The 17980-nt window shown below is 46.5% G+C and overlaps 1 protein-coding gene across 1 annotated transcript in view; it reads left to right on the top strand.

Moving 5' to 3' along the window:
• The first annotated feature begins 531 nt into the window (after positions 1 to 531).
• efnb1 (ephrin-B1) overlaps positions 532 to 17980 on the top strand; it is a 60094-nt gene continuing 42645 nt past the window's right edge. Inside the window, exon 1 of the mRNA XM_061725780.1 lies at positions 532 to 1489. Within this exon, the coding sequence (XP_061581764.1) occupies positions 1374 to 1489 (116 nt within the window). The 5' untranslated portion in view covers positions 532 to 1373. The remainder of the gene's footprint in view (positions 1490 to 17980) is intronic.

Genomic DNA, 17980 nt, shown 5'->3' with positions numbered 1-17980 from the left:
GTGGTCCTTGTCTCTTGCCAAGTCGTCATTGTAAATAAGAATGTGTTCTTAATGACCTGCCTGATTAATTAAAGGAGAATGACTGAATGAATATCAAACAAAGCCATAGAATTGTTGTTTTTTCCTCTTTATCGTATAATGTTCACAAAGTGTAATATAATTCATGTCATGGGTAGTGTATTTTGAAGTATCAAATACTCAACATCCCATATTATCAATTTTACATGTTGCAAGAAATGATGGGCGTGGCAATCAAACTTTGAAAATCGAACTGTGCGCATGCGCAGAACCAGAAAGCAGCATTTCTCGGCAGGTAGCAAGGCTCGGCAGAACAGTGGTCAACCCAATAACGCCCCCCTCGTCCTCCATCCTCCCCTCCACGTCCCAATAAATGCCTTCGCTTCCTGCTTCCAAGTTCGGCCGGAGCTCCGTGATTGGCCGCCCCCCCCCGTCCATCACCCCCTCTCCTCCCCCTCCTCCCCCGCCGCTCGGCTGCTCTGCTCGGCTCGGGTTACAGCAGCTCCAGCCCGAGCTCCGGAGAGATAGTCAGGCGGTCCGGGGGAGAAAAAAAAAGAAAAAGAGAGAGAAGAGAGAAGGCACCGGCGTGGAAATGCTGGCGAGCTGAGTCGGAGCCACCCCGAGAAGCCGGCGAGCAGCTTTTTTATTCCTCCTCCCGGCACTTTTTATCCTTTTTTCCTGCCTGTGAAGGGCAGCAGACAGAGACTGAACCAGGGGGAAGGTGCGGGAGCGGTGACCGGGGCTGGACCACACCGGACCGCGGAGCCCAGCTCCTCCACACACACCGACCCCGGACCGGGGGGACCAGCAGCAGGGGCGGGAGAGGGAGATAAAACCCCCCGGGATGAGCAGGCAGGGAGCCCCGGCATACACCCTGCGGAGCTGCGACTGATGGATGAATGCGCTCCTCTGTAGGCGAGATACGGAGACAGGTACGCGGCTGAGCCCAGCCAGCCGCACCGCCGGGTTATTATAGCCACATAACACAGGCTTACCCTCTCTACACTTAAAAAAAAAACACAAAAAAAAGTCCAGGAGGACCAAAAAGTCGTGTTTCATCCCTGTCCTCGCTGAGTTGGGCTGTTATTTCCAGCCACAGGTCACACACTAACACAGGACTCCCGGGAGCGCGTCCTCCTGCTCCGCTCCGGCCACTCAAGGACACCGGGATCTGATCTGGAGGAGATTTGTTTTGGGGCTTTTTTTTTTCTCCTCAAAAGTCGCCCAGAAGGACATGTATCTGACATCGACCTCACATGCTCCCGACTGATCGTAGCTGCTCATCTCCCCGGTATAGAGGCTGATTCCCCCCCCACCAGTGACCGGCTCCGCTCCGCGTCTGCAGCGCTCTCAGGATGGCGGGACTCGGCTGTTGGAAGCATTACCTCTGGATCTTTATTTTACTGTGCAGATCGGCGCTCACCTCCGCCAAAACGCTGGAGACTATCATTTGGAGCTCGCAGAACTCCAAGTAAGTCTCTGCTTTTTTTCTTTTTCAGTATAACACGCGTGTTAAACTTGTTGGCTGATACTGTGTGCGTAATGGAGAGAGAAAAAAAAAAAGTTGGCACTGTTGCGGAAGCTTTTCGAGAATTGACCCATCAATTATTATGACGACCAGGTTATAAAAAAGGGGGGAAAAAAAGAAGCAATTTGTGAAGTTTTAATTGTCACTGCCGAGTTTGGTGGTGATTTATCTCTCAGCGGGGAATTTCCCAACACCAAAGCAGCAGTAAGTAAAGGTTCACGCAACACAAACTAGGCCCCACTTTAATCACAATAATAGATGGTTAATTATAGTAATTTATGGCAATATTACATGCAGCTTTTTATTTTCTAACTTTCGGTAGAGTCTGCTCGGGTTCCTCGGCTTCACAGATGTTAAAGTTTACTTTTCTCACCGCCTTTTTCTACTAGACTTGTAATTACTGCTGTTATCTAATGGCAAAATGTCAATTTAAGCAAATCAAGTGTGCCATTCTGCAGCTCAGGATATATATATATATATATATATATATATATATATATATATATATATATATATATATATATATATATATATATATATATATATATATATATATATATTTACATATTTACATCCCCAGAGTCCATATTTGTTAAGCCCTCAGTGTGGGCTGTGGACGATAGAGCAACCTTCCGCCCCAGGTCTTCCTTTTAGTTTGTTTTGCACACAAATGTGTGATAAAAATGCTTTCACATATCAGATACCCAGAAGCTTGAGAAAAAAAAACATGTTTACATTTTCCCAATTGCCCTTGCAGGGACCCAGCTTAATTTATTAACATAAAAACAAACTCGAGCTTATCAGAAGTAGGCAGCTGAAGTCTGACTTTTTTTCTTCTTCTATTTTTATTTTTTTTTAATGTTATACTATTCCCTCTCCAAACAAGCAGAGTGGGTCCAGACTTGCTGATAGTACATTATGCTCTGGTAACAATTATCACCCACTTAGGCATGACTCCTACATTTGCATGATGTTGGAAAGCTTTCATGAGGCGAAAATAAGCTGAGAAAATGTGTATGGTAGGAGCTGACCTTCATTTGAGCTCCCAGCACTGAGGGGAATAGGAGAGTAGCTAGGCCCGCTTAGAACTAGAACTTACTCATTCAAGTGAATCCATGATTTATCCCCCAAATGTCAGATGTCATAGGGGCTTGTTGTGCAGTCAGCGAGTATGAATATTGCTGCCATGTTCACTGGAGTGTGTGTGTGTGTGTGTGTGTGGCCTCGGCCCTAATGGTGAGACTATGGCCCATCAGCTTTTATTTGACTATAGCTGCAGAAGTGGTGCAACAGTAAGCATCGTCGGATGATATAGACACACATGTGTTTTATACCCACACCTTCAGTTAGAATTAAAAAAAAAAAGCAGAAAAAAAAAGCAGGGGAGACATTTATTGATTGATGATGTCACCTGGAGGGAATGTCTCTGAAGGTTACCGTGCTGGTTTGGAGAGGATTGGAAGATCATTCCTCCATCTGTTTCTCCTCTCTGCTCCTTGTAAAATCCCCATGCTGGCTGAATATTTCATAAAGTTCACAGTGGAACAATAATGCACTCTGCAAAGTGTTCTCACAAGCTAATTATCCTGCTGCTCCGCGCTTAGAAAACAATAGACAATTATCGTGCTGTGCGCAGAGTACTTTACAATAACAAAAGACAAACCTGTTTTTCTTCTGAAATGTATCAGTCAGCAGCATAGTCGGAAAAAGGGCAATAAAAAAAGGAATATTTGCACAGCAATCAGCATCCGTCTTCCCTCGGCGTTGCTGTGCGCCCCATCTACGTGTCTCGGCCTACATTGCGCCATGGTGATAAGAGGAATAGGAGGCTATAGAAATGTACCGTACACTATCTGGTGACTTATCTAGATTTACGACGTCTTACTTCCTGTTCGTGCTTTGGGAAGCACTGCAGTCTCAGCTAATAAATTAATCTGGCCCTCTGCTTGCTCACCGTATCACATGCAAACAAAATATAACAATACCCGCACCTCCCCGCAGGCTGTGAGTTATGAGGCAAAGTACAGAAAACCAGCGGGTTCGGGCCACGGCGGTGTGTGCGTGTCCTCTCCTGATGCATGGGGTACATGTGTAGGTCCCTGCATGCATTTCTGCTGTTATGGATTTCACGTGAGGATGCAATTGCTCCTCATCCCCGCATTATCAATAACTGGGGTTTGCTTAATTGATTTCCTCCCAGCATGCTCGAGCAGGCAGCATACATCATCACCGTAGCGCTGACTTGAAGGAAAAATAATAAGAAGAAACATGCTTGAGTTTTAGTTTGGCTGCAGGATGTAGCAGACCTTTTGGATATTAAAGGGAGAGGCTGGATGAATGATTAGTTGCGAGGCGGATGAGGGATGTAGGGAGGGGGGGGGGGGGTGTTGGAAGCATCCCTGTTGAAGAAGACTGGATGTGTCAACGTTCCCGGCCGGTAAGGAACCGCCGAACATTTGATGAGAGCAAATCGGATTAGTCCTCATTTAGCTGAGTGGGATTACTCCAGAAAATGTCACTTTGTTATGACTAATCACGTCCCATCGGTTGGGGCTGGCGCTGGAACGGCGGCGTACAGGCAAGCTGTGTACACCATGTGAGCGCGGGCTGATGCTAAGAGCGTCCTCAGGAATGTCGCAGCGATTGGCAATTTAATGATAATCTGACAGGGTTTCCCGCATGTCCTCTAACCCTTCCTCGGCTAATATTTACCCCGTGACCCGCAGCTACCAGCGCCTGTTTGCAGCGGATCCCGAGATAAACAAGATGATGGGAAGGAGACGGAAAGCATACTTGCACACCTCAAAGCACGCAGGCGAAGCAACAGCCACAGGCTGCCCGAGAGTCTGCTGCACTGCTTCTGAACTCCCTGCGTTCAGGCGAGGTTTGGAAAGAGTTTGCAGGCATTTTTTGGCCTATGTGTCAGTTTTGAGGCCCCGCAAAAGAACACAGAATAGCCCCAGAAAAAGAGGCATTTGTGTTGATTACAGTCCCGCTTAATCCTCTGTTGCTGCGGGTCTCTGCGTCTTCTGCGTTCCGTTGACCTCATCTCCCTGGCTCACAGCTTCACGGTCTTAGTTTATATCATGCTTCAGCGAGTAGGAGATTAAGTTGTACTTGATTGCTGCTCTGATATATCTCAGAAATGTTTACGTTTTTTCCCAACCAGAACAACAATATTTTTTCATTTTTAATGGCACTTTGAGAAACTGTGGCAGCAAGTTTTATTGGATAATTAATCATTTGATCGCTTTTGGTTTTGTTTTTCCGCTTAGTTTTGCCAGTAAGGCAGTTAGAGGGTGGAAGGTCTTTTTGCATGAGGTAATGAGAGAGAGAGAAAAAAAACGAAACCAAACCCCTTCCTTATCTCTGGTTTTAGTGGCTGCTGTTATCAAGGAAAAACATTTTATTGATTGGCTCCCAGGCACTTGGAAACCTTTGAGACTATGATTCAGGATGATGACTTACAGTGTGCCCGTAACGAGGGTTTAAGTGCGAGGTTAAAAACAACAGGCTGCTACTGCCGAGCTTTAAAAACTGCCACAACCTGTTGAACGAGAGCTGGATGAAACTTGGGGAGTAGATGAAAAACAGGATTGGGTTGAGAGTCCGGTGGACGCTCCCCTCTTGAGCTCTCTGCAAGTACGGGTCACTGCTGAGAGGGTCAGAGGCCCGTTTTTGTTTCTTCCCCACTCCGCGCCCTGCTGCGTGTCCCCTTTACCCCTTTTTCCGACGCGGCGCACCTTCCCTCTCTTTGGTTCCCAGTCCCCCCCCCCCCCCCTCTCCCCTCGCTCTTTATCCACTCTTTAGCCTCCGATCATGTGTTCCTGTGATAGAGATCTCATTACACATGGAGAGGACTGAGAGCCCGAGCTCCACTCCAAGAGGACCACGGAGGGCCGACCAATAAGAAATAGTTCTGCAAAGCAACTGGCCCACGGTCCTGTAAATGCAGCCTGTGTCTCCCTGGGAGGACAGCTGCGTTTGCCTTCGTCTGAGCACTTCTGTGCCGACATGGCTGTTGTTTCAGCAGTGTGTACTGACGGACTCTTCATTTGGTTATCTACATGAGGCACCTGGGCTCGGGGAGGGGGATGTGGTGCTTCAGGTTAGTTCAGAGGGAAAAAATGCAGCGTTTTTCATTCATGGTGGCTTCCCTCCAGATGGACTCACTTTATCCGCCGGTGATTTTGGCCGGAACGCCGCTGAAAGATGGTCACTCTGTTTTTGTTTGCTACCAAAGGAAACACCGGCGGTACACAAGAAAAAACCAAGCTGCAATGCCCAGACCTGGAACAATGGCATCTACAGCTGATTCCTTTATTTATGAATCTTTTTATTTGAGTTTCATTCATGCATTATGAGTTTTCATCTGGATATCTGTCATGACTCAGTTACAGTGTCGGTTTTTCTTGCAAAACACATTATAAGTTTCAATAGCTCAATGTGATGAATCATGTGGAAGAATGGGCGAGCGATCGGGATTAGTCAAATAGATGGAGAGGAAAAAACTTAACTAAACAATGTAATATTAAAAACATTGGTCATAAATCTAAATGCAATGTTCTTGTGTCACTACAGCTAATGACACGTTTCTGTTTAGAAAAATTCAACTGCTTATTTATGGCCACAATTAATCCTGGGTTGTGGTTTTGTTAATCCGGGAGGTTCTCATGACGAAGCGTCACCACTTTCATACAAAAGCCTTGTGCAGTCTGACGCTGCTGGAGATACTGTGGCTGTAAATAGATATCATGGTAAGAACAAAAAAGAACAAAACAAAACAAAAAAACACAGACATTTCACAGGAAGATATTTCCTCATGTTCCCAGAACTTATAATTCATTTGACATATCTAATTTATCAAGTAAAATCTTTCATCTGGCTCATTAAAACTACACAAACAAACTGATCTGAGGCTCTAAAATCACATCATGTCTGGAAATAGTTAATTTGATTTAGAAAAGATATATTTAAACTCAAACATGCTTGTTACCCTTGAATGCAAGAAACTGTTTGGAAGTCGCTCCTAGAAACTTCCTTAAAGGCGTGAGCATTCCTGAGTTAACGTGTCTGGTGAGTCACAGAAAACTATGACAAACAGTGCGTTACAAAGCAAATTGCAACGGCAATAGTTTTATGAGTTAAGTCGAATTGATTTAAAATTTAAGTGGGCAAAAAGCGGCGTTAATTGTCACATTTGTTTGGCTCTTTGTCCCGCGTAGTAATTGCAAGTCATAAAACGAACGACCGATTCCAGTAGGTTCTGTTTACTTTTACGGTTATTCTTTTCACGCGGCAGTCAAAGGCGCGTGTGAAAGGGGCAAGTATGCGCTTATGGAAGTCAACGAGTGCTTGGATGCTGGTGTGGTTGTGGCCATTGTTCTTTGTCCAGCCACAGCGGAGCATTAAGGAAGTGTTAGGAGCGTGCCAGTGTGCCCCCGTGAAAGTGTCGAGGGCCGAGTGGTGGACGAGTGTGGAGTGGCTGAACAGTGGCTGCCTTACAGGCAGTTAGCAAACCCGGCTTCATTAGACGGAGGCCTGGCTGGCAGCGGCCCGCCAGTTCCCATCAGCCCCCGGCTCTGCCAAGCAGCAGCTCAGGCGCCGGTGCTGGAAGCCTTCCCTTGGGATTTCTTCTGCCTCTCCTTTACTCTACCCGCCCGCGCAGTTTAGCTGAATCAAGAGAAAACAGAGGGATGCAGACTCACAGGAAGTGGAGACATTTTTTTGGGGTGGTGAAAGTCTGCCTTTTGTTTGCCATCTTGGGTCTTTTCGCATAGCAGCAGTTGGAAATAAGGGGATTAAGCAGAGAAGGAAAGGAAGCTAGTGTGTAGAGTATTGAAACTGTGCGTTGGGCTCAACCACACATCATTTCAGTTCAGCGTGGAGCTAGATTACTTCCATGTGTCAGTGCACGGGAGACAAGGGAGTGAGAGTGGAAGAAAGACGGACAGGCAGAGAGAAGTTGAGCAATTGAAAAGCAAGTAGGCTTGGTGGAGATCAGTAGCGGTACCGGGCAGTGGAACGGATCTGTGTGACAGCCATCTCTAAAACCATTACCCCTGCGGCTCAGACTGGGGGAACTCATAACCTACTCCTCCAGACTGACCTCGCAGACTTAACTCTTTCTCAGAGAACCCCTCTGTGCCGAGGAGGCAGACCTCATCAGATGCCAGTCCCAAACAGCGGGCTGGCTACACTAACAGCCAGCTGCATTGCAACAACTTCACGACGTCAGGAGCTGTCCCCAGTATACAGGCAGCCGCGGATCTGCTTCCCCCGGGTTGTGGCACTCCAAAGGCTTTTGTCGAGGAGTTTGAATTCAGTGTGCCACGACTTGTGGATGGAAATGACAGATTCCAGCAAATAATGACAAAAATGTGTGGGGTTGTGCTGGAAGTGCATGTTTATAGTAAATAAGTGGGTGAAAGCATTGAGGTGGTGAAGAGGCATACAGGCTGGCCTCTTAAGTAATACTATCAAAGTATTTCTTCCTATTATTTTGACTATTCTTTAAATCCAAACTTAATTTGGAGAATTGCAAAAAAAGGAAATTAATAAACACCATGTACAAATGATACAATATAAGTTATATAAAAAGATATATATAAAAAGTTATAAAAACTATAAGTAACTATAAAAGCGCCATATATATATATATATATATATATATATATATATATATATATATATATATATATATATAAATATATATACAGTATATATATATATAATATAATGTATGTGTGTGTGTGTGTGTGTGTGTGTGTGTGTGTGTGTGTGTGTGTGTGTGTGTGTGTGTGTGTGTACTTTAATGTACCTTTATTGCAGTGAAGTTTTTCTATAGATTGATAGATTTTAAACTATAGTAAGAGGATAAAAAAAACAGCAGCCCATAAAATAAACTTTTGTGTTAATGTCTTTTAAGAGAATGTCACATTTATGGGTATTTTTAGAACTGTTTAAAAGTTTTTTTTAGGGGGTGTAATTATTAATTGTTGAAGATTTAAATTATTTTAAAAATATTTTCTCTTACAAAAGGTAAGATTTTTTCTGCTTAAGATGCATTAATATATTATATTATATTATATTATATTATATTATATTATATTATATTATATTATATTATATTATATTATATTATATTATATGTTATAATATGTTATAATATGGCTGTTGTACATCGATTGCATTTACCTGTGGCATCTTAGGTCTTAGGTTTACTTATGAAAGAGATAATGTTTTCACAAGAAGACGGGTGACCACAGCAAAGCGAGCCTGGACGTATCATTAATGATCATCTCGCAGCTCTTTGTTCAGTGTTATGGGTACACTAATGGAGTGACAGGGTAATTGAATCGAGTGGTAGGATAATAGAATGATAGAATGATAAAGTAATGGAATAGTGTGGTAGCAGCCAGTTTTTCCCAAGGGATGCCTCCAGTAAGTGTGTCAGCGTGGCAGATGGGCGGTCTGTAACAACCCCACCTCCCCCATGTTAATTATAAAGCATCATAATCCATCTATGGCATACAGAGGCAGGACATGGAGAATATTAGGGGGAGCGTGGAAATGGCACAGTTATAATCCTCGGGACTTTGCCACCATTAGTCTCCCTAGGCATCGAACAAAACCCACTCGTTTCTCTGGTAATCTAGTTTAAGCGTTCCTCTCCTTGCTCCCTGCCTGCGTGTGGCTCGCTCGCTGCAAATGTGCTTCCCAAATTCTCAGACAATCACAGGAAGTTTTATTTATCTTTGATTTTTCTTTGTCCCAACTTAATTTTTTCCCACCACCATACCCACAGGCAAGACAGAAAGCATTTGAGTGTGTGTGTATGTGTGTGTGTGTGTGTGTGTGTATGCGCATATCGCCTCTGTTAACCCATTCTGCCAAGTTTCAGCACAGCCTTTTCTAAGCAAATTCCCAGCGTGATCCGCCCTCCTCCTCCTCTTGTGCTGGTGAGAGGCGTCGGAAGAAAAGGCCTGTGGGAGTCCTGCTGCTCCCAGGCCTGGCCTTTGCGGGCGGAGGAGCCGCGGCCGGGCCTGGGATTTGGTGCGGGCCGGGGCTCTGCGTGGCAGCTGTGACTGACGCTTCAATCGCCTCTCCCTGGGACACCCCAGCGCAGCCCTGCATTCCCTTTCACACCTCGGAAACTGGGGGGGAAAGACAATTACACACATATTCAGCCCCGTCCCTCTTCCAGCCCGTCCACTACCCTACATCTCGGATGTATGGCCATCTACCAGAGCTGGAAGGGAAAAAAAAAAACATTTGTAAAGTTCCTTGTGTTTTGAACTAATTGCAAATTAGTTTAGTCGTCTGGGCAGCCTGTCTGGAATTCCTTCTTGCATTTAAAGTTGCCGTTATTTATGTAATTCTTTTCTCTAAGTTGTCCTTGCCCTAGGTAAACAGTTTAACTAAGCTATTTCCTTTATATTTCCCCTGATATTTAGAAAATGTAAGTAATGGAAAAAGATTTTGGGCCTTAAAGTGGAGTTAATGCTATCATGTATGGATTGTCAGTAAATTGAGTTTGTCTCTGCACTACTGGAGCAGGGACTCGTACGCCAGTGGGATTTAAGTCTCTTAATCAAATTATTTTGATTGCTGACTTGATTGATGGCGTCATGTGTGCAGCGTTTTTCTGTGAGTTTTTTGTCAGGCTAATTCTTCTTCCAGCAGAGCCGTACCAGACAGATACAATAGGAACCGGCAATCAATCACCGCCGCTGCCCCGAGCATTTTGTACGGCGGCAAAATGTGCCTGCCGTCAGGTCCGAGTTCCACAAGCCATCCAGACAACTTTAAACCAACAATGACATCAGATAGTGAAGCACTCCCAAGTCTAATCTACCCATAATGCCATGCTAAACCCCACGGAGACCCACGGCAGGGAAAAGGGCTTTTTTTCTCCTTTTTTTTTTTAAATGCCCCAGTGTTGCTCCTCCTCCTGTGGCCTCTGGCTCTGTGCATGTGTGTGTGTGTGCGTGTGTGTGTGTGTGTGTGTCTATGCACATTTGGAATAGAAAAAGAACCGGCGAGTGAATGGAGATGTCACTGTCAGACTCCGGCCTCCACATGAGTCCGCTGCAGAATGGCCGTATTGGCAGCTTGTGTGTGCGTGTTTGTTGAGTGAGCGAGCCTGTTGGGGGTCTGCCGTTTCCCCTCCACCCTCTTACGGCCGTGATTGGAGCTCGGCAGGACACAGGTCTATATTTCATCCTTTTCATAGGACGGAGGCCGTTTCATCTCCCCACACACATGTTTCCCATTAGACGTGTGTTTATTCTCCCACATGAAGTGCTCGGCCGTGGAAGCCTCTCATCTCCCCGATATTGGAAATAGCGGTGAAGGTCTGCTAAAGCAAACACGATATCCCAAAGACCCCTCGGCCCGCTTTATGAACTATGCAGAGAATAAGGCAGGAGGCAACTGCGCAGACTTGTTTTAATGAGTAACCGAGGAAGTTTTGCCTCTTAAGGCTCTGCGGTCTAATATTTCACACTGTGATTTAAACCTGCAAACCTAAACGTTTGTTGCTCTTTCCACATTCTGCTGTCTCATTTTCACTTTTTCTATTTCTATTTTTTTCCTCCATGCGGCAGAAACTTTGGCTACTTTTAGCAATTCTGCTCATCTGTCTCTGAAGTCCCCCCACTGTGAAACATGACAGCCCCAAACCTGCGCCACATCACTCCTCTTCTCTCGTCTTCTGTCTGGGAGATGAAAGCCTTTCTTTGCAGACAAACCTCTGCGAATCCTCTGCTGGCACTGAGCTCAGGCCCGCGTCTCTGCTTTTAGGAGCGCTGTTTGCAGCTTTTTCTGATTTATTTATACACTTCTGATTATGGCACCTCCATGCCTGTCAAGGATCCCGGGTCTGAGCCCCACATGTGCATTATGAGGCCTGGGTTAAATTCCCATTTGAAATATATATGAATGCATGAATACATTTATTGCGAAGAAGCCCCTGTACACCCGGACAAGTCTGGGTTTCCTGCTCTGGAATGGAGTGGCGTGACTCTTGAAAGCGCCCCGCGCACGCCGTCCCCAAATGGAGCGGCCGGAGCACCTTTCACACAATGGAGGGGAAATGAATTGGGTCCCGTTGGAGGGGCTGGGGCAGTCACTTCAAAGCGGCGTGCCTCGCTGAGGCTTTAACCGGCCATCTCTGCACATTAGACGTGCGTCCTGTGACGAGCCCTTTGAAGGGTGCGGGCAGTTCTGGCCGGGAGATTGCACTTGCATTGCACAGATATTTGGATTCATCTCAGCAAAGCAGGGGGGAAAGGAAAAGAAGAAGAAGAATAAAAAAGATTTGATAGTTAGTTGCTTCATGGTGGTGGAGCCGGCCCAGTGAGTGTCTGCTAAGTAAGTTGACTGCGGCGTGTTGGACCGAGAGCAGCAATGTGACGAGGCAGCAGCTGCTGGGTCACGTTAAGGGTGTGCACACACACACACTCACATACGCTCAAATCTCAGCGGAAGTTGTTACGGATGTGTGCTGCGCTGTGGCTCGGGAGTCAGCTGTGGCTGGCTTGTGCAGATTACGCTTCGAGTGTGTGTTACAGATGGCAGTAATAATGATCAGATAGCCCTTGTAATGGAGATGGCCCAGTTTGTAAATGGCTTCCTAAAACAACACATGGAGCATCTTTTACGAGGCCACAATCCGCTCGGTTATCACAGAGCAAACCGCGTGAATGAGAACGCCGTCGTGTCAAACAAGCTATTTATTAGCACACACATCACACACACACACTTCATTTTAATACAGACAGCCTGCATCTTGCCTGCGCCGTGCTTGTTAAAAGCGAGCGTTATCAGAGAAGACACAGGCTCCCGCTACACCAGTTAGGCAGTCCTCCCCTTTTACATTCACTGGTAATGAGTCTAATGATGTGTGTCTCCGTGATTGCATCAGTCAATATGCTGTTCAATATGGGGTTTAGAAACCCACTGACAACTTAAGCATGTCCGCCTGGATAAAATCTCCCATGCACGGGAGGGAAGAAAGAGCAGCTCATTTGTCTTGGGTTTGATGGGACATGTGTTGCTGTCTCTAACAATCATGAGCGCAGATCGTAAGCAGAGAATAGGCTTGTCACTCACGTTTTCTGATAAGAAGCTGCTCTTAAGACTCGAGAGACAGCTGTGGATTAAAAACACTATGTCCTACATATAAAAGTGCCGTGCACGCTTTTATTTGATGTATAGTTTCAGTGTCGCTGTCTCTTTTGTTGTCTCCCTTTGATTTTGCTGCAAGTTCTTAAGAAAGCTGTTTGGATGCATTTTCCGGTTCAGAAACAGTTCAGCACATTACAGATCATTTAGCTTTGTTTTATCAGTCGCAGCACAAATGTACCAATCTCTGCTGTTGTGGACATGTCTATTCATTTCCGCACTTCTTTATTTCAATACCTCACTCGGCTCATTATTTACTGTCAGATTAGCTCGTGCTACTTTAAGATCCTGAGCCCCTTTTTACTTTTCCGGGCCAATGTGGGTTTCTTCCTTCAATGAGAAAGAAAAACAGAGAGAGCCCTCGATGACACTGATAAAAGCTGTTTCTTTTATAAGCTACACAGCATTTGATTGATCTGTCCCACGGTCTTGATCCCTGCGCTCGGCTGATTAAACCTATCCATCAGCTCTCTTATCAGCGCTCTCCCAGATCGACTGCAGGACACTGAACTAAAGCCCCCCGTATTGTTGCTACACAGAGAAAGTCAAAGGGTAAGGACGAGCGAGGGGAGAGGTTCGCCAGGACTCCTCACTTCAAGGCCTTTCAAACAAAGCAGAAAAATCCCCACTTTGTTATTCTTAAGAAATATCCTCGGTACAGAAATAAGGCTTAAGGATAGGCATCCATCATGCTATTGTCATGCACACACACACATACAGCAGCACTCCTCTGTTGTGCTCATGGGTATAATCCCTAAATGAACAGTGGCATTGCAGATTGTGACAAGAGTGCTTCCTTTCTGAAGGGAAATCATAAAATAATGTTTCCTGTCCGCCCGAGTGTCAGCTCCCCGTGTGACCCCGCCCCCCCCCACACCGCCCCCGTCGCCCCGGTCACAACTCACAAAGACATCAGCTAGATAATGACATCCCTTTCACTGACAGGCTGTCATTCACATGCCTGAACATGCGTGCACGCACATATCGACGAGCACGTGCGTGAAAACGAAGGGGGGGAGACCAGGCACGTTCACATTATGAATTTTTCTGTGTGATTTGCAAGTCAAATTGCGGGGCTCCATAAAAACGCGCCCGTTATTTTTGTGAAATAAATTTTGAGCTGCTCATCTTCTGGGTGACTCTCACCGCAAAATACATCAGGGCCCACTAAAACGCGGGTGATTGCGCGTCACTTCGCTCCCGTTTATCAGCGAGCATCTACCCGTGTCGTGTTGTCAAAGTGAGGGAAAACAGCACAGGAAAGGGGCAACAGATGGGCTTTTCAGACTCGCAGATGTGCGATTTTGGCAGAGTTTATTAAACATAAAGCCTCTTTTATCTTCACGCTTATCGGAAACTTCTCCGACTGCATTAAGGTTAAGCTTCAGGAAGCAAATCACTGCACCGATTCAAAATAAAAACAGACCTGTATGGTGGCTGAATGATGGTATCAAGGTCTCCGGTGGCGTAGCGCCACCTTGCATGTTCAAATCTGATCCTGCTGAATGTTGTAACTTGTAACCGTATCAAGAAACAGTGGACCTGAGTTTACATAGCTGGGATATCATGTTGAAAGGGGGATGGTTTCCTGGAGTCCTGTTGCAGCCTGCACGTAGAAGCAGGTGTAGGCCTGCTAGCCCGCCTCCTCGCTGTTACTCATTTCCAAAGGGGGTGGGGGTGAATGCGAGGTGGGAGGAGCTGCCTGCGTGGCACATTCATTAACCTGGTATCCAGCTAATCTCCCGGCTAATTCATTTAGTCCTCCAAGAGCTCCTGTGTTTTAATATCCTCTCCGTGCTGCCGCTCATGGGATGTAGGAGTGAGCGTAGCCATGGTGATGATTGTGTCATTATTTTGCAGCCAGATGAGTGATATCCCAGAGGGCTCTGACTGAGTTGTCCGGGCCGGTTGAGAGGGACTGATTAGAATTGCAAATGGACGCCAAGTGTTGTGTTTATTGTGTGTCTCAATATTGGAGACAATCAGGCGAATCAAAGCCCTCAGCTGGAGGGATGGGACCGAGGCGCGGTGGGCCTCTCTGGTTGGCACCGTGTTCTCAGTGCCCCCCCTCTCTCTCCCCCTCTTCCCCACTTTCCTATTTCCCTCTCTCTGTTGCCCTCGCTCTCGGCCCACTCGGTCGTGTGTACGGGTCCTGAAGTATGCGGCCACAGCTGGAGCGAGAGACGGGGCAGCTCCATCATCCGTGGTGTTGCGGACCTCTCACGCAGCTGAGAAACATTTAACACGCTCCATGATAATGAAAGTGCTGGTGACAGACATGCGTATCAGAGGCGAAGTGCTGAAGGTTTGAAGTTTGTTTTTCCTCGCGAACACAAAGCGGGGTCGTGGATTCACGGCTTCTTGAATGGCTGCAAACAGAACGATCTCATCAGTGGAAGTTTCCTTCCCATTTTCCTTCGCGGCTTGCATGTGTCTGATGGGGGGATATACAGTTTCTCAGCTGGCGTAATTACGGGCTCGGGAATACTGGAATATTTCTGTGCAGTTGTGCCGTCAGGCCCTGTAAGTGGAGCCTGTTGGCCGGTGTCCAGGCTTGTGATGGCTGGGTGACAAGGCTGCGGTGCAAAGTGCCCTAAACGCACATTTTCTCCCCAAATGGCTTGTGGATTGTTCCTCCACAACGATCGGCCGCTAACCCATATCGACTCGCCGTTTGCGTGAGATCCGGCTAAAATCCATCTGAAAGCCATCCGGCGCTGTTGAGTTGGACAGGAAGCCGGTGTTTTAGCTCGGCGTGTAATTCCCTCTGTCACTTGGACACAGAGAGGCCTATCTTCTCTTGTTTCGCTACCGTTGGCTTTTAAAGAATGTGCCTGTGCATATGACCTGTGTGTGTGTGTGTGTGTGTGTGTGAGTGTGTGAGAGCATTCATGCATGCATATGTCCTTGTGTGTTGAACACAGGATCATTCCCCAGGTCATATATGCTACTTGTGTAGCGCTGCATGGCCAGTCGCAACAGGCCTGCGTGAGGCCCAGGTACGGGCATGCAGGGGAAAGGTATTGCTACAGGGAAGCGACTGTAAAAACTGCGTTTTAGTTCAGCCTTCGCAGCTGTGGGCTAAATGAAAAAACTGCGTTACGAGGAATGTGTCCACAGTAGAAAAAATTAGAGTCTCTTGAGAGCTTTTACCACAACCTGTTAAGTGAAGAGAAAGCCGGTGCCCGTCACGAGGTTCCCATGTCTGACGTGATATAATCAAGAGTCACCAGCCTTGAAAGGCAGCATGGAGTGCATGTGAGAGGCCTGTTTAGACAGCGCGGCTCGACAAGCACTCGATGAGAGATGCTGAGAACTGTACGTGCGAGGAGATATAAGAGAATGGGGCTCAAAAGGGAGCGTCAGATCTCCATCGCTGGTGCTTGTGTGTGAAAAGAGACGGGTTCACGAGGTGACGTCTTGTCAGCTGTTTGACTTTCTCAGTTTCCCAGGGATGCTGTTTAAAGAGCATCGCTGGAGAAACATCGCCGTACGGCGTCAGCTGAAAGGAAGGCGAGGGGGAAAAAAGCAAAACCAAACACGGTGCGGTTTGTTGGTGACTGAATTATCGCCGTTGTTTGAAACCAGAGAGTCTGGAAATGTGTGAGTGACTGCGCGGTGCTTGCAGCCGACACATTTCACCTACCGGACTCCTCTGCACATCCATCTCTCAGCGCTGCTCACAATAGCAGGAATACATTAAGAAAGAGCGAGTCAGGCGGGAAGGGGACACAAGATAAATATTGTGTTAGTATTTTCCCTCCCTCTCCCATGCAGTTGTCTTTCACGCTGACAGATGAACAATGAAAGTATTTTGAACTTTGCTGCGTACTATCTTTTACGTCTGGGTTCAGAGCCGGGCTGTCAGAGCCAGACGTGCTCTGGCGGAGATTGATTGATTTGCTTTCTGCGAGCCGTGTCTTTCCTTTGTTCTTCCAGGAAGGCTTTGGTGTCTCTCCAGATCGTCTGGGTCTTGCCGTATTAACACCTGTTAACAACATACGGGCTTATAAACCATCCACTCAGCTCCATTTTCATCGTAAAGCGTTGCAATAAAATTTGAACTCGAAGCAGTTAATTTCTATATTCTGAAACAGAATAGGACCCGAACACCGGCGGGCCTTAGGTAAATAATCTTTAGTTTTCATTTTCACCCCGGCTTTATAGGTTTATTTAGGAGCAGCTCAACATTTTTGAAAAGATGTGTCTTTTTTTTCTTTGCTGGCAATAAAAATGAGGAGAGAGGGTATTCCCATGGCCGCGGCACCGGGTCACAGCTGCGCTGCCAGATCGAAGTCGAAGAGAAGCTCCTCTGGCTGTGAGAAGAAGGGAGCGAAAATCCACCTTCAAGCGTTTATACATCTCAACAATTTACATTTTACATCTGATTTATCTAATTTGCAAGTTTGCACCCTCTCTCTCACGCACATGGAGGTTAAAATTACTCACCGCTCTGCACGGACGAGTACCACGGTGGCTGCTGGATTAAATGCAACCAGCTGAATTAAGCAAAGCAAAACTAAACTGAGCTCTAACTTCTCAAAAATGAGAGCAATTCTCTTTCTCATTTAGCAAAAATATTGTAGCACTCCCTCCAAGAAAAGCATCATTAGTAATGGTTGTCAGGTTTGTTTGGGAGATTATCTTCTGCCAAAATCACTGGATGATGTGATTCTCAAATCTGGCAGTGCTACATACTTCTGCTCTGTTTCAGCCGAAAAATGAGTCAACTTTAGCGGCACAGTGTGTCGTGCCTCTCATCCTCGGAGAGCCTTGACTGCGCTTCATTACTCGGGCAAAAGCTGAGTCCCCCCAGCCAGCACGCTGGGATGGGAGGGCGGTTGTTTAACCAGGACCGGCTCCATCTAAAGCAGACGAGCATCAGAATTGCTGGTGTGCGAGGTGTGTGTGAGGGCCGTTTGCACGTCTGGGCGCGCCTCTGGTTATTAGTAGGCTCATGTCTGTTTGAGAGGCAGCTTTAAAGGGGTTTGTCTTAAATGGTTTTTCGAGGGCTTATTGATGGGGTTGGAGGTACAGAGCAGAAAATGGCCGCTGGTAGCAACCGGGCGAGTTATGTGGGTTGGATAAAGGTTACGGTCCTCTCTCTCTTCAGTTCTTTCTCCCACTTCTCCGAGTAGTGGAGGGAAATAATTGGGCGAGTATGAAAGGTCCAGAGCTCCGTCCTGCACCTCCTCGGTTTCAACCTTGCACCTTTTCTGCGGGCTGCTCTACCGTACTTGGTCCCGG

The sequence above is a fragment of the Cololabis saira genome, chromosome 7 (genome assembly GCF_033807715.1).
Source record: "Cololabis saira isolate AMF1-May2022 chromosome 7, fColSai1.1, whole genome shotgun sequence".
Classification (NCBI taxonomy): Eukaryota; Metazoa; Chordata; class Actinopteri; order Beloniformes; family Belonidae; genus Cololabis; species Cololabis saira.
The sequence above is the reverse complement of the archived record's forward strand: the minus strand, read 5'-3'. Positions and strand labels throughout refer to the sequence as shown.